Here is a 24,797-nt window from a genome sequence, read left to right on the forward strand (position 1 = left end):
GTATCCATGCTAGCTGAGCTTACATATGTGTGCACTATTTGCTTCCATTTTAAAACGGTTGTAAAATGTGTCTGCGAATTCATTGGGCATGTGATGTTCCCTGTAGTTAAACTTGGTGTATGTTGTTTTATTTGGAATTAAGTTGTTGCAGTGAATAAAAGGGTACTTTTATTATTAAGGGATGTGTATAACTCCGGCTTATTCCTAATTGAATTATTGACTTGCCAGGTTCAGTTAGTCAGGTTCTGCTTCAATACACTACAGAGTAGTGTAGTAGAGTAGTTATTATCATTATTTATATGAAAAAGTAATCATTGTTTGGATTTTAAAATGACGTTTGAATTTCTATGATGCATCATACAAAGGTTGCAAGATTACTATAAATGCAAAAGGATGCGCCTCGGTAGAAAAAAATGTAAACATGCAATAATTCTGTATTGTTTTCCAGGAAAGGGTATGTGTGTATGTGAGAAACGACTCAGATCAATTATACTACTCAGGAGGCCACTGGCTACATTTACATGAATGGTGTAATTTGGCTGTTTGCCATACTCCAGTAGAGATCCTGTTTGAGTTGAGTTGTTTACATGAACCGTTGGTACGTGCAATTCAGTCCCTTTGTTACCATGAATAAACCAGTCAGCAAATATTCCCATTCTCCTGAGCTGTTCCGCCCACAGATATAACCGCCAACCTTGATTCAAATATCAATCGATGAAGCCACCAGTTACAGTTATGTTCTCCATATTGGTCTCAGCAAAAGCAGATCACTTTTACTACAAGGGAAAATTATGATGGACCTGATATTATTAGTAAATAGTTAGTATCCAAACATAAAAAAACTAAAGAACAGCAGAAAGGGGGTAAGAAAAAGAAATTACTGGTACGTGTTCTGTAATGGTTAGCATGGTAAATTAAGCCCAGTTTACATTTTTACACCATTACTGTCATCAGTACAATAATACAGTCAATCTATATTTACTTACACTGTTGTTGCTTTTTTCCTCTTAAGCAGAAATGCTGTTCTCACTCACTGTTTCATTCATTCTGATCAACCGTACTTTGCTGCACTTTCATGATGTTAAGCTGCTCTTAATGAAACTCAACACTTCCTGCAGATGTTTCACAGTAAATGTGACGTGAAAAGATTATTCTCTCTGAACCGCTGGAAGGGTTTTAATGTGAAACAGATGGAGGAATGAGTTGGCATTAACAGCAAACGACAGATGGAAGTAAATCACAAAACAGGGAGAATTCTAACAGAAATATATTCAATTCTTTTCATAAAACAAGGAAATTAGAAATAAAAGGGTGTATGTCATAAAAATCTGTCTCAGATAAAGAGCTGGTTCTCTCATCAGTTGGAATGAATAAATGCATTGTCCACTATTTGACAATTTATGGTGTTGTTTTGAGTTGCAATGCGCACAAATGGGGTCTTCACAATCAAAAAGTAACATAGATGATAGTTAATTACATTAATTGCCTTGAGTCACAACAGTCCCATAAGCTGCAACCTAAACACATTCGCCTTAACACCGTCATACAAGAAATGTGCGGAAACACTGTAAAAATTTTGAAAATTATAATTTAAACCAGGAAACGTCCTTTCAAAGAATAAGTCAACAAGACGAGGGATCTGACCATTCAGTGCCAACCTTTGGTACATCGTCAACAGAAGTCTGATACCAGATCCTGTTTACACTCAAGCTTTCAGTGACAGCATTTCTGGATTTGTAATTATTTTGAAGAGGTGGTCTGCAGTTAATTTCGGAGACATTGTTTTAAATTGATTTCATTGGGAAATATTGTGATATATGATACATGCAATACCAAGTCAAAAGTTTGGACACGCTTTCTCATTCAAGGGAACGGGAAGGTGTGTCCAAAAATTTTGACTGGTACTATGCATGTACAGTATGTGTGTTTTTTATATGTCTGTGTGTGCTCTTGTCCTGTGTTGTGCAGCGATGGAAAAACAAATAATATACTTGTGCGTGCAGAAAAGCTGAAAGGCAGTTACAGTAAAGTTTCCTGAGGGCAGCTGCATTTGTCGGAGGGTTAATGAATGCCAGAAACAGGCATGTGTTGTTTAGTGAACACGATAGATTAAAGAACGACCGGCAAACGATTGCTGTTGCATACAGTTCCCAACAACACCCTTTCACCTCCCACATGTAGCCCATAGCTCAGAGACAACCCATCTGTTTCTCCATTCCCAGGGTGAAACCAGCCTTGACAGAACTGGCTAAGCAGTATTTCAGAATTGTCCTTTCCAGGAAGACACAGTTGGCTTTTCTTAGTTCCCTATCTATCAAAATCTCTGCCTCTTCTTCTGCCTGTGTTTCACCCTCACCTTATACTCTTGTTATCCCTCTTTCTCACTGAATCGTATGCTTCATTTTTACTCTCCTGTTCTACCCCCCTCTCTCTTTCTCTTCATTCTGTGCCTCCCTCCCCCTTATTCCACCCTCCTCATTTTTAAAAGCCACATGCTCCCAGCCCGTCTGGCTCAGTTGCACCCTGCCAATGAAGGGGTTTTTATTGGGCTGAGATTGAGTGCAGCCAAGCAGGGCCTGGCTAGGGCTGAGGATGGGGCCAACCTCGCAGTCCCCCCAACCCAACACCCCCCCCCCCCCCCCCCCTCCTCCTCCCCTTCCCACATGCCTGTTCTGGTCTGGCCCTGTTGCCCAGAAGGAGATTACTTGTCTCTGCTGCCCTTAATTGCCGACAGCAGCTGAAAAGAGCCAGAGAGAGAGACATTATAGAGAGAGGAGAGGGAACAGTGTTGGCTTGTTGAGCTGTTACTTGACAAGCTTGGACTCAAAGGTTTGTGTTCCTGCTGTCAAATCCTGGCTCTGTATTAGTTGGTTTTATTAAGATGGATGTTGTTTTCATCAAAAGCCGGTCGAAACTCATGGTATTTTGGACTGTACTGAGGATGAATAGTACAGTATATAAGACGCATATGAAGTGTCAAGGAAGGAAAGCTGATGAAAGACTCATTACACAATGTATAAACCTCAGCACACATTACTTTATTATGAGGATGTGTTGTAAGAGCAATAGGGCCACTGTGCCCTCTCCTTGCCCTTTAAGCCACTGTTATTCTTCATAGCCAAAGGCTTCCTTCCAGCAGCCTGTGCCCCACCGTCCCTTTTTTCACTTTTTCCAATGAACTTGTGAATTTCATATTATTACAGTTGGTTATTGTTGAATCCCCTCTGGCATGATCCCAGCAAATTAAATAGTGGGCAGTTTATTGAATTGGCAGTCTCTGAAGAAGCTGTGGAGCTGTATGAATTTTTCACCTCTTCCTTTTGCTGTTTTGTATTTTACGTGTAGGTTTTCATTCAGCTGGGCTCTCATTAAAAATGTTTAGAATCCAATGCTTACAGCATGTTGCCTGCCTGACTCCCATTCATCCTGGATCAGCACTCATGAAAGCATTGCAGTATATCTAGACTAGCAGTGCTCAAATTTGAAATGTTGATGCACATGCTGATCTTTTATTCTCTGGTCAATAGCTGTATTTTAATTGAACTGACTGAATCATGGCAACACAAACTGATACTGACAGGTACCTTGTGGAGTTTTCTTGTAAACAAACCAAAATTTAGTTAAAAGCACACTGTACATCCTTGAGGTCTAATACACATGTTGATTGCATGTCCTTCCTCATAAAACATTTGCAAAGTCGAATTTTAAAATGTTTGAAAGTGTGTATTGTTTACTTTCATGTTTGCTTACTAACAGTCTTCTTCTTCTCTGTTGGTGCATTGCTAAATTTGTTGGAGGGTTACCACCACCAACTGTCTATCAGCCAAATAGCTTGAAACCATCAGCGGGATGCGTGCATGAATTTGTGTCCATGTGTGTCTGAACGATACAAATAAAATGGTCACCCATCTGTAAAAACATTGCTCAGTAGAGCTACTAATGGTCAAAAACTCCATGCAGTACCTTTTGTAACGTGAAAAAGCACTTTTCAACACATGACTGTTGACTACATTTATCCCGAGATGGCATGCTGGAAAGATTGAGGTGCATCTATTTCCTGAAAACTGTCTGGAAGCCGGCCACACAGTAGATATGCACTCCTGTTTTGTACGTGAGCCAGTTGTCAGTGATATTTATGAGCAAGCAGAAGATGCAGAGTCCTTGTCTCACAGTTGTCTGACTTCTAACACCAAGTAAATTGGCCTGAAGCTACCGACTAGTGATACTCAATTCACACTGAGGCATTTTAATGCACCTGTCATAAGAAGTACACGTGCGCCCTCGGATCTCTCCCCTGTCAAACACTTTAGTCCCACTACCCAGAATACCCTAAGGCTGTAATCCTGACCTCAGTTACTAAGAAGCTGGCGCACTAATAACTCGTATCACCCTTAACTGAATTTAGTGTGACTGTCATTGTCACCCGGAGTGTTTTCATGTAAATCCACTTAACAATTTCTTAATTCAATACCTGTGTTTCCCAGCAAGCTCAACTTTAATTGCATTTGTAAGCAAGTCCACTCTGACTACATTAGATCCTTCCTGATGAATATGGAGGGCTTTAGCAAACCTCCTTGTCACTCAACCACAATGTTTCGTGCCCTTTTGATTAACATGGAATGGAAACAATTAGGTGGGGGAGGTAGTGAGGCAAAGCAGCACATTCAACAGCTTTAAATGCTAATTAGCTAATGGAGGATGAAAGAGCAGGCAACTGGCGGGGTTTCACATGAGCACACTCGAGCTCTGGCTGCAGCTACAGTCGTTTCATCTGAATTTAGCAAGACCACCACCATTTTGTTTCCTTGAGTACCTCAGACAATACAGCCATCTTGTGTAGTGTGAGTTTTTTTGTTTTTTTTTTGGTAATGATCTCAAATGAGGATGAACTCATCTTTTCAAGGTTTGCCTCATGTTACTATCTTGCCTTTGAATCCTCTCATATTTTCACTTTTTTATCACTACTTCTTTCTCTCCTCTTAGCTATGATACATCTTCTTTTAAGTGCTTCTTATTTGATAATTCTGAGATCACAGAAATATTCTCATGGCATGTAAAATTCTGTATATTGTTTTGATGTGCTTTTTTGTGCCTTTTCTCAGCCTGTAAGTGTCAAACTTGCATACAAACCCTGGTTAATGTACAATCCATTTACACAAGACTCTCTGGTCTCTCTGTAGTTCCAATCAAATTCCCACTAGACCATATAATTATATCAGAATTTGTCTAAATCTTGTAATGAAATACATTGACTAATAGTTCCTTAAAAGTAATCACTCTGAATTAAAGCGTCATCACATGGCCTTGTCAGACCGACATTAGCCCTGCATGAAAAAACGCTGCCCTTTTATTCATTTAAATGAAACTTATCCGATGCCACAGCGAGGATGCTTACAGAGAAGGCTCCTAGCACAAATGCAAATTTCTAGTTGATTACTTTGCAACGAGAATGCCATTTTTCTACTTTTCACTTCATTATTGACGCACGAAAAAGACAAAAAAGATAAAATAATTGCCACCATAACTTTCCTTTTGTAAAATCCTGTGTCAGACTATTATAAGTTGCTGTGCAGTGTTTTGACATCTAATAAGCCTTTACCATATCGTGTCTCACATGAAGTAACATTCCCCCACAACCAAAGACAGCAGGGCTATTTGTAGTCTGAACGCCTGCTAAGTGCATTAACATATGCGTTTAAAAGAAGATTCAGGGTGCTCACCTTAGTTGGCTATTTAAGAAGCAGTGCATGGTCTTAGCAGTTAACAGGATCGATGTTTACATTGAAGTTAGATGAATGTGTCCCTTCTGGCTAGTTGATAAAGGAGGTATTCTTCTTCCTAATCTGAGGAGGTGTTAATTGCTACAGTGGGACACTAGTTCCTCAGTTAATATGAACTGAATAGGGCTGTATATCGGGTATGTTACAGTTTTATGATTGTTTTATGCAGTGTCCTTAAACGATAATGATGGTGGTGTTCTATATTTTTCTTATTGTCAACAAATCTCATGGAATGACCAAAACCAATAATGTTAGTCGCTACCCTTCAATCCAACTGAGGACATAAATGTTTAAAAAGTGCTCATACATATGTAGCTTCTTTTTTTCAAGTAAAAAGTCATTTTCGAAACAGCTGAACTCTGTAATTTTTATCATGTTACTCAAACTGGAGTAACTAGCGCATTTGTTTGGGACTATTTTCTGTCATGGAATAAACTACGAACGTCTCAAAATAAACTACACGTGTTCATCATGAAAGAATGTGTCACCTTGTTTTACGGTGTAGCTCACTGGTGTATTTTTAATAGTTTTTAGAAACAATGGAGGTCAATGGCACAGACCAATAAGATATATATTAGGCTTTGGCTACATAGGCAGCACTTGTCAGTAGGATCAATTCATAGTTGGTTTTAATCTTTTCATAGGATTTGTTGACAATAAAAAAAAAAAAAAATGTAGACCAGTTCTATTCTTATCCCCTAACACACCATTTTGGACTCATGACCTTCATCATGTTTAATCCCTTCTAAATCATAGATAATTTTGTTCAAGCACTGTCTGAGGAATTTTTAATTTGGAGACAGCCTACTTGACTGAGAGACCTAATTTTTGGGAATTTGACAAAGGAAGCAGGAATCATGGGATCTTTTAGAGTCCCCACCAATCTTTAATGACTCTGAGTGTTTACATATTTTATCTCTCACCGGTGTATTACACTCAAGTCGACATGTACTGTAATCTGAAATAAACATCTCTATTATCTCTCCCCAATTTGTCAAGGATCATACAGATGGGTTGCCGACTCTGTTGATTTCCCTTAAAAGCCCCAAATTTGTCACAACCTTCAGTGCTCCTTTGAGGGAGATAGAGAGGCTGTGAATAAGAGAGGGGGGTGGGGGGAGAGAGAGGAAAAAGCATGCTGTCATGAAAAGAGCCGCTTCCTGGCTGGCTAGATGCAATCATGGGCACTATCTGATAGCGCCGGAGGAAATTGGATGAGCTGAGAGCCGTTGGCTGCCAGTGATGGGAAAGATGACTCCTTTGTCACTGTGTCAGTCAATTCCATACTCTCACCTGAGAGACCAATCAATAACACAGGGAGAGAGTGGCTTTCTCTTGTCTCTAGGCCTCTGTGTGCTGTGGGATGCTGTCAATTATATGCTGTAAAACACCCTCTCCTTCATAGGAATGTTGTATGGCATGTTATATGTTACACATAAATATGTCATGGATGTGGTTAAATCTGATGTATTTCTGTAGATATAGAACCATGGTTTTGATACATTAGGATGTTTTGGAAGTAAAATTATGATTCTATATTTAATAGATGCACACATAAATACAGTTTACTTGGTCTTGACAGTCTTATTAGTGCACAGTCAAGATTTTCTGTTTGACAGTATGTACACACACAAGATAGTATCTGAAAATGTCTTTGTATGTGTTGGATTTTGGTGATGGTTATAATAAATTTTGTACTGCTCATAAGCAGTGCAACTGCTCTCATTAGCAGCTACATCATTAGTTGTGCAATTATTGTGCATAAGACCCTGAGAGACTCATAACTATCAGTTGCTGTCAGGCATGTAGTATTACATCAGGCATGGAAGACATCTTACATGATGTAGGCGTATAAACAGAGACACTCACTGAATGATTCATAACAGTGATACTGGGCATCATGAGACTTTAACATATTCCGTGAACAATATGTTCATGTTAGTTTTGCGTGAGATGTTCTTTTTTTTTTTTTTTAACTGTTCTTTCCCTCATTCCTCCCCCTCACCCCTGCAGTTCCCTGATACCTGTGAGGAGTCCGCTTCCCCATTCGTCTTCATCTGCACCAGCCCCCAGGAACTGCTGGTGAAATTCCCCATGAAAGGGAAGCACAAGATCTGTAAGTCCTACTTCTTTCATGTCAAGGGAAGTGGAGTGGATGAAATTAGCCTGAGCAGACTAAGGATTTTTAAAAAATATTTTTTATCATTTTCTCCTCTGTGTTTATATGCTCACATGCATACATAAATAGACATGTAAAAGAATGATAATGCAAGGCAGAGTCCCTGATTAGTATATTTTCATTAATCATCAAAATTGCACACACATATAAACACACAAAGCATTCTCCCACATTCACATGTATAGATCCTCTCCAAGAGCCATCTGTAAAGATGGGATTTTGCTGTCAGGTTGCCTGGGGGACAAGCCAGGCCTGGATGTGCAATGTTGTTGCTGTATTGTGTGATTTATAATAGGGCTCAAACACATTTTCCCTCCGCTGCCATTGCTGCTGCTGCAAAATGATGTACCTGCAAGCTCTTTTGTTAATATTTCAAAACCCTCTAAAGACTTGAGAGGATTGTTTATGCAGCTGTGCCTCTTTCAGATCTTTCCAGATCGATGGAGAAGGCTTTTTGAGAGGCTCAAGGTAAAATGTAGCAGAAGTTGTGAGCTTTTTTCACTAAAACGGATATGATGACCTTGTCTACATTTTTGTGAAAATGAGGAACAGAAGGTTTTAAAGGCTTAGCACAGACTTGGACAGTGCAAAATGAAATGAAGTGTTAAACAGGATGTCAGCAGGTCTTTAAAAATGTGTTGAATTTGATCACTGATACAGAAGACTTCTGTGAATACATTTAAAGCGTTTGGCTACATTTAGATTTTGTCGGAATTTTGCACTTTCCTGTTACACTACATTTGGTCTAAAAATATGGCCTGCTCATATGGGCCTCAAGTAATATTTTTGCATTTTCATTTTAGTGGTCTTAAATTGTTTATACATACATTCTAACTCTCATTAAGACAGTTTTTTTAAATAAAAGGCTGGATTTAATGAAACATACAGACACATTCTTACAGGTTTTCTTTAGATTTCATGCAGTCTGGACCTACATTATTTCAACTGACAGTAGCTTGTGGTTTTATGAATCAGCAGCTTACTTTGTATTGCTAGATAAATAAATGTGGCTTTGTTGAACTTGGCCATAGTAAACGCTTAACCACTAATATACCTCATGATTCATTTCTACCTACAGCCAGATTTTTTCATTTCATTTGTGATAACTCCAATTTTTCTCCAAAGGAGACAAATTAGGGATGTCACTTAACTGTGCAGTTTTTTCCACTTCAAAAAGGATCAGACTGCCAAGTCCTGCCTAAGACAAAACAGAGATGCTTAAAGAAGGCCTTTGTACTGTTGTTTTGTTTTGATGACATTTATATCATCCATAAAGAATTCTTATCAGTAGTAATTTAAGTAGGTTTTCTTTATTCTGAACCAGTGACATTTTGCATGTCATTACCTGCTGAGATCCTGTGGTAAAGTACAATGCTCTGTCTTTCTTTTTATCCAACTGCCTTACAGCTTTGTTCTGTCTCTGGCTCTCACATGCGTAATTTGATATACCTATTCTCAGCCAAACGCACACACAATCATCATCACCACCACCACCACCAGTCGAAAGTTTGGACACACTTTCTCATTCAAGTGAATGGGAAGGTACCAGTCAAACTTTTGACTTTAGTATTTTCTGAAGATAAGTATTAATTCGAGGGATTAAGTAAATTAGTCTTTTTTTTAGTTTAAATCACAATCAATGTGCTGAGATAAGATATACAACATTGCTACATAACATACCAGACATAACTTTAACTAACTCACATGTAAGAGCATTGATATGTGAAAATGTTCATCGTTATGACTTAATTCTGTGCATTTCTACAGTTTTGCATAAATTGCATGCATTTGTCATGGTAATGTGCATTGGTCACAACATGCTTCCTGTTGTATAATCTACCTGGTTATATGGATTGGTTATCCTGACCCACTGGACCTATACAGTCTTATTCCCAGGTCGCCAGCTAGCTTTCACTATCTCACTCTCTTGCTCTCTTGCCCCCTTTTCCACCTCAATTCCCAGTGCATCTTACGGGTCAAGGCATTGCCGCTTGTCTTACTCATGGGGGCTTAGCACAAGTATTTTTTTTGCTCCCCCAGCAAGATCCGCTTTTCACTTGCATTGCCAACCATCTCATGTCTTATCAGAATGAGTAAAAAAACAGGATGTACAGTTCTCTGATCTTCCTTTCCTTTCAGCAGATCCTCTTTATTACATAATGTTAACAGTTGATGTTTTTTTTTTTCATATAGGCATTAAACATTAATGTGGTAGATAGTGTCTTTGGTAATATGTAAAAATTGCTTTTAGTGGCTGCTTAGATTGCAGAATTGCTTAAGGAAAGAATCAGTCATGTTGTAGAAAAAGGAAATGGAAGTTCTGTTGAATATTAGCTGGTAACTAACTCACAGCAACCAGCCTATCAGGTTATCAAGTATCAGCTGCTAAAATATAATGCAAGCAGAAACACATCCCATTAATATCCTCTTTGTCTCCCCCATTTAAATGTTCACTGTCATTTTAGTCTTGTTTTATTGTTTATCCCCATTTGCTGTTACCTTGGTAGGAACTACTCTTCTTAGACATTACCCACTAAGACAATATAACACAACAAAATTACTTTAAACTATACATATGGTATCTTAACCATCACTTCTTTACTTCAGCTTTACTCGGCATGTGGCCTTCAGCTGCTTGAGTTTTTATATGAATGAGAATCATTTTGATTTGTGAGACTAGCAAACCAACCAAATGAGCTCAAAGTTGCAGACAAGGTGGTTGTTTTTTTGTTGGATCGTCATTACTAGCAAACCTTTTTAATTACTGTCAGTATAATAAAATTGTATACTACAGCTGGAGGCTTGAAGGGACGGTAAAGCCAGCACATCCACATAAGGATGAACATTATTGGATGCATTTGGCAATTATCAAATAATGTATTACTGCCTCTCTCTCCCAGCCAGTTTTACAGTTGGCTTTGTAGATAATATGCTAGGTTATACTAGATGCAAACTCAGGTTGATCAGTCATTACCCTGGGGAGGAGTGTGTGACATTTAAAATGGCATACAGCCAAGGCTCACTCGCTGCAATAAGGGAGGTGCATTATGGTTTATGGTCACATCCTGTGAACATTTGTATCTGTGTGTGTGTGTGCCTCTGTGTAAGCTGAAGGTCAGTATGGGTGTTGAAAGCTATTTGGCTCTCTGTCATGAACCCACATTTCCTTTAGCTCTTCCTTCTAGCTATCCTTCACATCCCTGATTTTTTTCATGTTTTTTTAATTAGCCTGACATCCTCTGTATGGTATGGATGCGTACACATTGCTATAAAAGTAAACCATATATCACTGTGCTCCTGACGTCGGTCTCCTACATATATATATTAGCTCTAATACAAAATTCCAACCCAAACCTGCTCTTCACCCTATAATAACATTTTTTAATCAACAAATTCACCTTTTAAGCTCTATTTCTTGTGAAAGTGCCAAACTGATTGCATTAGTTACCTAGCAGTCCATCTTGGAGGTTTCCATGAACACAGAATTAATGTGTTGCATGACCTGTGAGCTTGTACATCAGCTGATCCTAAAGCTGTAGACACACTACATAATTTAAAAGCCAATTACAGCCCTAATCTGACCGTAACAACTTATTTTCAACGTTATGGAGAGCCTTGCTTGGTCTGTGGAAAAATAGGGCAGATCACAGTGGACAGGTCATTATCGTGTGGCACTCAAGATGACTGACTTGAATCTTTTGCCCCACTACTGAACCTCAAACCAAGTGGGGTCATCACAATAACCAACCAACCAAACATGTTTGATTTTATGACTAGAATCTCAACAAATCTGAACAATATCCTGTAGTCTGACTGAGTTTAGACTGCTGTAATCAATTCAGTGTGTTATGCTTACTCTTTTCACAGTCAGGTAGGTAGTTTGTTCCTGGGTCGAACTATTCCTGTTCCACCTCCTTCATCTGTTTAAACTGCACAAAGCTAGAATTACGTCTATTCCTCATGACAAAAGACTATACATTTCTGTACACTTTAAACACACCCCCATAGTATTTTGGTTTATCTTTAGATACTTCCAGGTATTTGTTCACAGGCAGAACTTTGAAGTGCCATCCAACTCAACTTAAATTGGAAAAACGCCATGCTGGGACTTTTGTTACTGAATGAGCCAGAAGCTGTTTCTTGCTGTTATACAAAACGAAGCATTAGGTAACCTGAGTATTATATTTGACCTTCCTATTATGATGCCTCCAAAGAATTAAAATCCTGTTGCTTCCAAGCATGAAGAGTGCATACCCAGTGTAATGTTCCATGAGTGAGTCAAATGGCTTTAAGCCTTGTTTAGAGAGTGCTCGACCAGCAAGAAAAAAAAAGCACAAATCTCTTGTACAAGCACTCCTATCTTCAACTGACAAAAGCACTGCATTATGTCGAGTTCACACTGCATGATTTTAGCCCTGATTTTCCACTCGTTTTTGGAGATTGCCAACAAAAGCTCCAGATCAGAGGCAAATCGGCGTTTGCTTGGTGCTCACACATCAGTGCTCGATCGCTATGTGTGAACTGTTCAAAGACGCAATCTGAGAGCTCGCTGATGCCTCACAGATGCCCAAAAGATATTGAGCTGGCTAAATATCTGGACCTGTCAGGGAGTCCAAATGTTGTAGTGTGAAAAGTGTTGTGACTGGCGATGAGGGTGGCAACGAGTTACAGCCAATAAGACACGGGATGAGGCAGACACAGGACGATGACAGCAGAGCAAACTAATCTGCTGTCATCAGCAGCTGCTCCCTGAACCTCGTCTTGTCATGCATCTATTTGTATGGGGAGGGGGGGACCACAATATGAGCAGGCAGCTACGTTTTCATTGCAAAATTATTTATTTACCTTATTTACCTTTATTTACACGCATCGCATCATTTCCCGTGTCACATCTGGTGTGTGTTTTCGTGACAAAACGTAGTCAGGAGAGCTGAGAGCCTCGTCAGGGATGCTTTCTGGTGAAAGATCTTGTAACGTGTGACCCCCCCGTCTTCAATCAGTCATGTAGTCTGCAAACCAAAAAGTCTTCAAGATTCCCGATTACAAGAGAGAAAGTTGTGTAGTGTGAACAGTACAGCGATCTGATGACTTTGAAAGTCATGTAGTGTGCCCATGGCACTAGACAAAGAAGTGCAACAGTTCAGGAGCAGTGAGTATTAAAATGTGTTTGATAAGCTCAAGGCATCTACAGCCTTTTGTTCAATATTGGATTTATTTAAGAAATCAGATTGGTGGCGTATTTGTTCTATAAAGATTCACAGAGGTTTATCTAGTGTGCTATAATGTCAAAAAAGTACATTCACACATGAGCTTAACATTTAAATTAATCTCTGTAATCACATACAGTGCTGCTCACAGAAAGTGTAGAGGGAAAAGAAGTAATTGTTACCCATTTTAGAAACAAAAGGGAGCGTCCTCTAATGGCTTTTAAAGAAGAAAAGGTCATTCCCAGCTCTTCACTCAGTTTAGTTCTGAACATATAACCCTTGTGATACTACGTATGAATTCAGTGAGTGCTTTGTGAACATTGGCTTATCTTTTTCTATAAAGATTAGTCACACTGATGGCTCTCCAGCAGATACAAAAGAGCTCTCTTTTGCTGAGGTTTGATCCAACTACAGGGTAGGAAGTCATGGATATAATTGGTAAGATGAGAAATTCAGCTCCAGCAGCAGGTCATGATTAGATCTTTTTATCTTTAGTCATGTAAGTCATTGACATGTATAATCTCAAAATCACTGGAGACTGGAGTCATTTCGAAGGACCACAAGGTCGACAAAGTAGATGTTGTGCCTTAAGCTTGAGGTGCCAACATAATTCTCTTCAGATTATCTATTTGATGTACAACAGGATTCTCAGGGACCTGAACACCCATGTTTCAATAGCCATTCAAACAGTTTTTTGAAATATCACTACACTTAACTTGTTTTTTGACAGCATATATACTGTAACAATGTTCTATCATCCAAACTATTTTGCTCTGTCAGCATCATATTCTAAGACTGTGTGGAGTTATAGATTAATGAAAATGGGCAGGAAAATCCACCTTAATACATAATTTAATATATATCATGAAAAGTGTAATTTTACTCATTAGTAATATCTATCCTTAATACCCAACTCTGTTATATTTGATTCCTATTATCCACCAATGATGTAAAGAAAAAAAGAAATAAAATAAAGAGGCTTTGCTTGATCTCCAAATAAAGGAGAATATATTTTTTACCAGTTGGGTGGTAATTGAGTATTTAAACTTTCTTATTTTCATTATGAATATGATAAAACTGTGCTGGGTAATTATCAACCAATTGTGAAGCCTTTATCTATGATTGTCTTGTTAACATATAGTTGTAATCTTCTGGTTGCCCATGGTTACTGGTGGTAACAGGAAGTGCAGTTTAATACCTCAGGCTCAGACTTCTGGGGCAGCAAACACTCTTTGAGCAGCTGCTCTGTGCAAGACAGTGCAGCAAACAAACGTATGTTGTTTAAATAAAGAAGTCAGTCAATAATTGGCCTTTATCCATCGTGCCATGAGCTACTGTAATCTGATTTCATGCTTTGCACGGTTTGAGTAGTTTTCCACACAAACAGCAGAGCACAGGAGTTGCTTACCTTGCTGAAAGGATTGGAGGTGTTTCATTACTCTCTGCAATATTTAAAACTCATCCGCTGTCAAAAAGTGCCAAAAATGACCATGACGAACAATCGCCATCAGCACAAACTTTGCTAATCTGCTCCCCAACTAAAGCTTTTAATGTGAAGCGGTAGCTGTAGCAAATGTTCAGCATGCATTATCAATACATCTCTGACTTGATTATAGTAGAGTAGAGAACAATGACACTGATTACATGCATGTATTGTCTCATGTGCATCCCCTTGTGCGTAGGTAAGCAAAATGAATTTCACGCAGGAATGGCAGACTCCACCATTAATAATATAGAGTGATAATCACTGAATGTAAATACATTGAATAGCTACTGCAGAAACCAATGCCATAGATAGTAACAAAAATAAGGTTTGATTTCATAAAAATATGAAATATTAAAACTTTAACTACTGTTCTACTTCTCATATTCAGTTTGTTGAATTGACTCATCACCTTGATGGTTGCTGGATGACACCGGGAGTGTTATTTATACGGAAAAACTAACCTGCACATGCACGTATAATACAGCAACAGCACAAATAGTAACTTATTCACCAGTGAACGCTTGTCCTGTGATTTGTCTCCATTGCTCTGTTAAAAATGCAGACCACTGAAATCCAGTACACTACATATGAAGCACTCTTGTGGGAATTGCTTGAAGCAAAGTAATCTATATTCACTTGTTCCTGCCACATACCGAGGGACTAGTAGGTATATATCACAAATAAAGTATTCTCTTTATTTGTTTGTTTATGCAGTTAACATCATATCCCTTGTACACATTGCACTTCCTGCTCTGTTCTCAATGTCATTTGCATTTTACCACGCATATATTATCTGGCTGTTGCAATATGTATGGCTTTTACTCCTCCAATTGAACCACATATGGAAATAACACAGTATATTCCCAGTGAAAATATTGCATTTGAATGTTGCTCTGCTAACCATCAGCTGCACTGTTACCTTGTGATTACCTCTTTGTTTTATGTGTGAAATCGCAGCACCATGGGATTGCAAATAGAGAAAGCCAATTACCTAACAAATGTCCACCTTCTCTCCTGAGGTGGTCGTGTTTTTTTTTTTCTCCTCTATTTCTCCCCTATGCTCTTCTTCTGTCATCCACTGCTAGGAGACAGAAAGAGGTTAGAGCGACGGAAGTCCTTTTTTGGTTATTTATTCATGGATTTTCCATTTAATATTCATGCCTTTTTCAGGACTATCTGGGTGCAGAGGAGAATTTGCTGCCTAGGAGGCTGCCGGGGCCAAAAATCAGGTTTCAGCTCCAATGAGCCCAGCGGATGAAGGGAAGAGAGAGAGAGATAGATAGAGAGGGAACGAGAGAGCTGGGTTTCATGTGTTCTCTAGTAAATGAGAGGCAGGCCTTGAAGGTGACAGGCTGTGTTTATTACTGATCTGTCAGCCGGTTAATGGGGAGAGGAGAGGAGAAGAGAGGAGAGAGCTGAGCTGTTGAGCAGAGACCAGAGCACACAGGCATGGGAGCCCCAAGCAATAAACTCTGCCATACTAGATCCTCCTTGTCCTTACAGATTCAGTGACAACATTCCTGCATGCTGAACTGCTTCCACTGGCAACAGAGTATTTTGCTGTGCTCTTATGAAAACCGTATTTTTCAATTAACAAACATTAACAGATATAACATACTGCAGTTGCTTACATACTGCCTTGTACAAAGAAGACATTATCTGTTGAGAACTGTCTCCTCACCTTCATCTCAGCTGCAGCTTGGGGAGAAAATAACTTACATTTTTGGCTACCATTGGTGGTTACCATGAAGGTTATATATGAAAGAAGTGATCAATTTTTGCTGCAGATAAGGATCCAGGTGTCTATTGATTTTTTTTTTTCCAAGTATTTCTTAAAATTTCAAAATACAGTTTGAAAACTTTTGCTATATCCACATTTTTCTCTCACTGCACTTACTGGAATAAGAAAAATCTGGCATGAGTTCTCCTCTATTCCATGATTATCACCTTGTATTTTGTTGAAGAGCCAGGCACAAATGAAGATTTATACTCTACTATTATCAAATAACATTTTTTTTAAGGATTCTGCAGCCTTGACTTTGAGATCTATTCTAAGAGCTCTGTAGTATTTGATTGCACTTGAGCTAAAACATTTTATCAGCTGCCCTTGGTAATGAAACCTCTTGGTTTTCCATCTCAGTAAAGGGTGAAAAGGCTGTGTAAGGAAATTGCTCTGTGTTGTAGCAATAGATTTGTCTTTTCTTATCTTAACCAAGCATTGTTGCCTTTATCAGTCACCATTACAAAATCCATATCAATCAGCATTTGACATGTCAGTGCTTTCTTTTGTCACGTTTTCTGCATGAATAACATGATTCTTGCAGTAACCATTTTATTTAGTCATTATTTGAATTTGAGCTAATGTAATTATTATTATAGTCTATTAAAACATTTGTGTGCTTCATGCATACATGTTATTATATTTGTGGCCCGTTTCACGGAGGCTATTTGCGAGCAGTGCTTACACGCAGATCACAACCAGTGGCAGCGTCATATTTCACAAATGGATGTTGGTTGCAAATGGCAGATAAATTTAAATTGCAGATAAGTGAGTTGCAAAAATGCTGTTTGTTTTGATTAGATAAACATGTGAAAATAAGCAAAAGGGGAAATGATCCCAAGTTGAAAATAGCAGCTTGCATGTTGCAAATTTGGTTAAACAGGCCCTTGGGTTAAACATACATTATTTGGTGATACAGGCCTGAGAGATGCTTACATTGTCCTTTTCTGAGCTATTGCTGTTACTATATTGTTGCACAAACTAGTTTTCCTGGCAATGCCCCAAGGGCTAATACTGCTGAGGTTAAAATTAATTTAGTCTTCAGGAATAAAACACGGATGAAAGTGTAGCAAGGAGAGTGATGCCTGTTTTCATGCACTCAGCACAGTGGATTTGTCTGCCTTGTAACCAAATTATTTCCACGCTACAATTGATCGTCCATACTTTTCCTGGGAGAAACATAGTAAAAGCCTGCACATGCAGGTTTGGGCTCTTTACTTGTTTTCATACTTATCGGAGGCTTGTAAAGTACACAGCCAGTCATTCATTCTCAGTCACATGATCCAGGGTTCGGACGTTCAGATGTTAATGTCTCCACCACACAGTGTATGCAGTACAGTTTCTGCTATAGTCAGACTTTTTTTTTTTCTTATGTACCAGAATGGGTGAATGGAGACACACTCTACTTACTGGCTTCAGTTCAACACAGCATTCACGCTAGTGAAGCTAAAATGTGTTTTTGTTTTCTGTTTTGTTGCATCATAGTTACTGTGCTCTAACATGTAATACATACAGTATGAGCAAAAGGATACACATTTCTATTTTAAGGTTTCTCTAGAAAATTGAATTTCATGACTGTGATACCAAAACTGAGTTTAACACATCTGTCCCTGACCTTTTTTTTTATTATACCCCATATTTTCCAGTGTTTATTATCTCTGTTTTGTCCATCTTTTCTCTCTCCCTACCTCTTTGTCTCTGTTCTAAGCCAGTGATCAATCTGGGTCAGCACTGAGAAGGGGGATGCAGACAGATGTGGTTTGCAGCATGATCAATGTCCTTGATTAGTGAGAGATTACTCCTCTGTGTGTGTGTGTGTGTGTGTGTGTGTGTGTGTGTGTGTGTGTGTGTGTGTGTGTGTGTGTGTGTGTTCCACTGAAGCGGAGAGGCCTGCTGCCTTGATTTTGTTAATTTGTCAGGTTAGGAACTGAGGAACAGTAGGTGGATTATTTGCACAGTTTAAGTAGCTGAAAGAGGTGGGGATGTTAGACTAGGCATTTTCAGCTGAACCAGTCGTGGCCAATGGGTCACTTAAGGTTGTTAAAAAAGCATCAGTAACTGTTTCCTCATAGCTGTAAAGGGATTTTTGTATCAAAATCTAAAATGTCACAAAAAGTGAGTTATTTTTGTAGCTCAACTGACCCTATATGTTTCCTGATGTGATATAAAACGTTTAGAATCTGATAATTATATAACAGTCGATTTTCTTTTTTTTATTAACATAAACAAAAATAATGTAATATAAACAAAAATAATCAATATAAATCCTTTTAACATTTTTTATACCTGGTTTTTGGTCATTTTGAGCAGAGGAAACAAGTTGCACTGACATATCATCACCTTTTAAAGATGCAGTGTGGAGAATTTAGTGGCCGAACGGACTTGGCAGAAATGGAATATAACATTCATAAGTATGTTTTAATTTGTGTATAATCACCTGAAAATAAGAATAGCTGTGTTTTTGTTACCTTAGAATGAGCCCTTTATATCTACATGGGGAGAGGGTCCTCTTCAGCAGAGGCCACCATGTTGCACCGCCATGTTTCTACAGTAGCCTAGAACGGACAAACCAAACACTGGCTCTAGAGAGGGCCTTTTGTGTTTTTCGTGAATTTCACAGCCACCGTAGGCTCTCATATACGCTTCGAAAGAGAGGGGGAGGGGAAGGGTATTCAGTTGGTTGCAAACTGCAACCTCACTGCTAGATGCCACTAAATCATACACACTGGTCCTTAAAGCTCATATGATGAATTAGTTGCTACAGCAGTTGCCTATTTACACATTCAGCAGATATGGAGCCACATGAGCATTAATTAGGAGTCATGTTTCTGGCCACCCGATGATTGTTAGTCCAATTTTTACTCTCCTTTTAACTCAGTTTTGTTATCCACCAGCTCTAGGGGGAAATGTCTGTCTCTTTAGCTGCTAAATGCTCCAATACATTATGTAGGAGATGGAGCTATGAGAGTGGTAAGAGAGAATCAAAACAGTAAAATTGCAGGCCATAAAACCAAAACCATAAGCTGAAAGACACTATAAAGCTCTGTAGAGCTGCGAGGGACTGCAGTCACGACACCAATCACAGTACAAGCTACCCATTTCAAATGCAAGCACACAAACGAGAAACTGTACAGTTCTAAAATAAGCCCGTCAGTGCTGTCTTGTAGACAAACTTCGTAGTGGCATCAGTGTTTTAAAATAACCTCAAACATACTATATCTTTGCAATTTCTTGATACTTATTTTCTGACATATACGCCGATATAATATATCTGTGATAAGCTGATAGGATGATTTATTGGGGGCTCTTATTAGTTTCGATTAGTTAGATGACAGCAACTAGATTAGCTATTTCAATGTCTAAAAGTCGTTCAAGAATTAATTGGAATTTGTTATCATTGTTTAGTGTCAGCTGGGCACGAAAACCACAAAATACACTTGGAAAGCAGTAAGGGACAAAAATTTAAAAATCCAATAATTATCGCATCCTTATTTTATTATGATTATTTCAGTTATGCAAAATGTACTAAACTATTCAAGTAAAGTAAAATGGTAGTAAGTTGAACCTTTGTTGTCCCGTTGAGTCAAAATGCGGCAATTAAAAACAAAACAAACAAAAAAATACAGATACATACACTTAAACACCCAGCCGTTTTATTTATTTATTTTATCTAGTATACTGGCAACTGAGTGTATATGTGTTTGAAGATTGCACATACAGTCCCCATTTGTTTCATAGAACATACAGCGTGCCAATACAACAAAAAATGTGCTGTCATCCAAATACTTACTGACCACATCATAGCTTTCTAAAGTAATTTTGTTGAAATTTATGTTTATGTTGGGCACACTAGGAAAAATATGGCATTACCTAATAGTATAAAGAGGGACCTGAGAAAAACACAGTTGTTTAAGTATAAACATTGACACTGCTGCCATAAGGCCATGAACTATTCTTTCAAAACACATCTCAACCAATATAATCACCTTGCTGCACTTGTGAGAAAGATCAACAGTAGCGATTTCCCTTAGAGGAGGTTGTCAGCTTTCCATCAGCTGTCAGTGTTTTCACTTTGCCTGTTTTCAAAAGAGCATTTGATTCTTGCAGTTTTCCTCTCCCTCTGAAAAGAAGCAGACAGATGTAATAGCCATTAGCCTCAGGGAGAGACAGCACAGATGTGTCAACAAGGCTTGACTTTTACAGTCCAAGTGAAGTCTGAGCAAACAGTGGCTGTGTAGAGCCCTGTGTGGTTGAGCAGTGATCCAGCGACACGGTCGCACAGCGTTGCCCCGGGACTCCAAACAGACCGTGACTCTAGTTCTCATTACAAGAGTAGGTCAGACCACCCCAATACGGAAAATAAATAATGCAGGGGAAAACCTGAGTGCTGCCACCTCACTGACAACATGCACACAACCTTGTCCTTCATGAGTAAGTGGTTCAACCTTTTATATACTCCTACTGTAAGCTGTTTTTTTTATAGCCCTACTGTCAGTTAGGACTGCAACTAAGGATTATTTTAATAATCAGTTTTTATTTTCTCTATTCAATGAATCACAAAATAATGAAAAATACAGTTTCCTAAAGCCCAAGGTGACCTATCCTCAGATTGCTTGTTTTGTCTGACTAACAGTATAAAATCCAAAAATATATAGTTTACTATTAGAAAACAGCAACCCCTCACAATTTAGAAGCTAGAGCCAGTGGGTTTTTGCATTTTTGCAACAAAAAAATAGTTTATAAATTAATCAATTATCAAAATAGTTAGAAAATCAATTAATTGTTTTGGCTAGTGTCAATCTGTCTGCCGTTTGACAGATCTAAGTATCTACCTCATATGATCCAAATCCACATATTCCCTCCGTTCTTAGTTTCTCATGGCTCCCAAAAACCCTTGAAAAATCCAATTCTTTATCTTAATCTGATCTCAATTTCCTCTAGCAGTCGCAATGGAAAGTCCAAGATGAAAGAGTTGAAATTCTAATTAAGTTGTAATGGCAGCAGCAAGTTTTTTTTTTTTCCTCCACCCTGCACATTTCTCCCTAGTCAGCCCTCTCCCTCCCTGTATGTTTAGCTTGATCTCTTCAAATTTATTTCCTACATTGTAACCAGAGGCAAGAGCCCTTGACTTGCTGCCCCCACAGCCGCAGCCAAGGCAGCCATTTAAGTTGTGATTAAAAATTAATGGTTGAGTGAGAGGCAGCAGAGAGGGAACAGGGGAGGGCAGAGAAAGAAACAGACAATGCTTGAGCAAGAGGATAGGCTTTGGAGAGGGGAACAAGACCAAGCAGCAGCTGCTCCCTGATAGTGGGCTGGAAGGTCTTCCCACAACTCTGCTGTGTTTAACTGCTCTGCTCAAACCCTACCATGAATATTGCATTACCGCACTATAGGGCTCCTTGTGTTACCCCCACTGAGTGTTGAGCAGAGCTGCAGCAACAGTGCAGGAGTTTCCAAGTCAAGCCTGCCCCCACTGAGAGGGGAGTCCACATTGAGGTGTCCCCACCATACAAACTAGACCAGTTTTAGCACCACATAAGTGACAGACTGAAAAAAACGACCCTTGTTTCATTACATGTTTCCAGCAAATATAGTAAGCACAGCCACAAACAATTAAACGATATTTACTGCCATTTATAACCATTGTGACTGTCTTTTTGACTTGTGAGCTCTGCTGGAGCTGTTAAAAGCATTCCTTCAAAGACTTTCCAGCTTTGTTATGAAATGGTTTCCAGTTACTGAGGAAAAAAAAGGACAGTGATGGTTTTCATCAATACAAACATGCGTGGCCACAGTGGTTGTAAATTGTATTTTAATACGTTTTAGCTCTGTGTTAAATCAAATCTTTCTAAAGAAAGTCAGTGGAATGACAATCAGTTTGAGTCTTGCCCAGCCAATTTGGTGCATCTGTCTGATTCTCTAGCCATTTCTTTAAAAGCTAAACAGAAATACCATGGGGCCACACAAGGTCCTGACCTTGACTTCACCAGATGATGAGTACTGGCACTTACATCACAGCCTGCCCTTTTCTTCCTTATGGCCTCTTTCTCTGTACCGTTTCATTACAGCATTTCTCAAAGTCCATTACCCGGTGATATGTGGACTTATTTCAGTACTGCCAACATGGTTTTCCTGCTGTATAGTTCAAGATTGCAGCTGAAGTGCTTTGATTCCATACCCAATTAAACAGTGTAAAACATAGAATAACGTTAAAAAAAAAAAAAGCTATGGTAGCATTTTACTAAGTAATGAAATTGAGTCCACTAAAGCTTTATAGCAGGCAGATTATGAAGTAAAACTGAAAGTAAACATAAATTAAATATCCTCTTTGATTGCACCCAGACATTGTGTGTGCATGCAACTGCAGTACTATGGTAGGTCAAAGTTGCTTCAAAATAGCAAGATCTAACAGATAGCCTGGCGAAAACTTTTAATGTTCCCCATTCCCAAATAAAACTTGTCTGATTGTGCATGTGTTTTTCCTATTCACTTTGTTGTGACACTAAAGAGTACTTGTTTGTAAGATATATTTCAGACTATCTTCCTGCTGTGTCTTTGATATCAAACCCTTTCTGAAGCCTTCCCAAAAGAACCTTGTGGTTGACAAAACTTGGATGTAGTTTAACCACAGCTGTCTTAAGAGAAGATGGAAATAGGCTAGTCTGAAGAGGGCCATTTACAGTAGTTCAAATGTTCTTAGCTATTCAACAAAATTCTGCTTTAAGTAATGAACATGAGCATATGAAGCTGAACATTTTGGAGGGTTTAAGATCAGCAGCAGAAAAGGAATGACATGACTGCGCAGGCAGATTTAGATTAAAAGCATTAGCAATAGCACATCTTAATGACAGTTTTTCATGTAAAACCTTTAAAACTCACTAAACATCTCTTAAATGTAGGTGGATATGAGTAATGGTAATCAAATAATATGTGGATTGGTGTGATTGTAGCTCAGTAAGGTTGAGAGAATCAAATTGTCACAGGTTCTTGTAAATTATTCAAGTTTTTCTTTAGTTTATTGGTCTTTCATGTTTTCTCTGCCACAAAGATTTTTAATCACAATCTACAGTACAGTTTTAGTACCAAGGAGAACCTGTTGTTCAGTTACTTATTGTACTATACAAGGAGCTCCTAACATATGGTTTGGAGATCAAGAAAAGGCATTTCTTTAAATTATATTATAGCATTATACTATAGCATATTGCAGTATTCTGGTTCTCTTAATTGTTAGGTCAAAACATTGACTGTGAAAATCTGTTAAAGCTGTCATATTTGGTTGAAAAGTTACTGTATGTTTCGAAACTCTGTGTTATTCTAAGGGTCTAAGGGTAGATAAAATTCTCCAACAATAATGATTGTTTGAGAGGTGTAGGTGGTAGTTGATAATATATCTACACAGTTGGATAGATAACTCAAGCCCCTTTGTGCGGTCTACATTATCTAACTGTAAACACTGAAGGCTTGCATGTCAGAAAGGGGGCATTGTACATAAATTGTATGTTATCTCTGTAAGAGTGAGGTATGGCACTACTGGAAATGGATATCATCGAAGAATGTCAGGTTTAAGGTATAATCAGATTGGTAATATGCTCTTGCCACCTCCTCTTCATCACCCACCTCCCTATTGCTACACTCTGCTCTTTCTTGTTTTTTCCATGCTTCTCACATAATTTGTTAATTCTGTCCTATTTCCTCTGCGGCTGCCATCACTGTTCTTGCTCTAGGTGTTATTTGCAATGCTAATGAGGCGAGGCAGCAAGTAATGGTTTGTAGGGAAAATAAGCTGCCTGGAAAGATGCTGATATGGTAATATGGCTTGCCGTGGCACATGGACAATTCTCTTGGAGGGTGGCTTCATCGTTGCACATGCAGTGTCATTGTTTAAATTTTACTAGATCTCATGAGCTCTGTCAAATGAGCAAAAAAAGAGAGAAATAATGGTTTAAAATCTGTTTAGTGTAGTTATGCTTTTAAATTGCTGTGTCTTTATACAAAGCCTGACATTTTATCAAGTAGTATACAGAGTACACAGATGTTTTACTTTTGCAACATCTGAATTTATTGTCAGTAGCAGTATTCCAACAGAATTTCTCCCTGGTTTCTGATCAAAAACATCAAAAACTATGCAGAAATGTAATTTTTAAAAGAAGATAATGTATTTGTCAAACACACCAGTAGTTAAAAATAGATTATTATTACAATTATAAACAGCAACAATTGCTTTAAACCAATAACTGATAGAAAAATCACATTTTTTCCTGAAGACAGAAGTATATTGTCTATTTCTAATGTGAAGGAACCTGCACTGCCCCCTTGTCTCCAGTCTAAATTTTTGGGGAGATAATGACTGCACATTCCATAATTG

The 24,797-nt window shown here is 38.5% G+C and overlaps 1 protein-coding gene across 1 annotated transcript in view; it reads left to right on the forward strand.

Annotated features, from left to right (window-relative positions):
* trip4 (thyroid hormone receptor interactor 4) overlaps positions 1-24,797 on the forward strand; it is a 77,923-nt gene that overhangs the window by 24,690 nt on the left and 28,436 nt on the right. Inside the window, exon 12 of the mRNA XM_042407311.1 lies at positions 7,794-7,896. Coding sequence (XP_042263245.1) covers positions 7,794-7,896 — 103 coding nt within the window. The remainder of the gene's footprint in view (positions 1-7,793; positions 7,897-24,797) is intronic.

Source organism: Thunnus maccoyii, chromosome 1 (assembly GCF_910596095.1).
Source record: "Thunnus maccoyii chromosome 1, fThuMac1.1, whole genome shotgun sequence".
In the NCBI taxonomy this organism is placed as follows: domain Eukaryota; kingdom Metazoa; phylum Chordata; class Actinopteri; order Scombriformes; family Scombridae; genus Thunnus; species Thunnus maccoyii.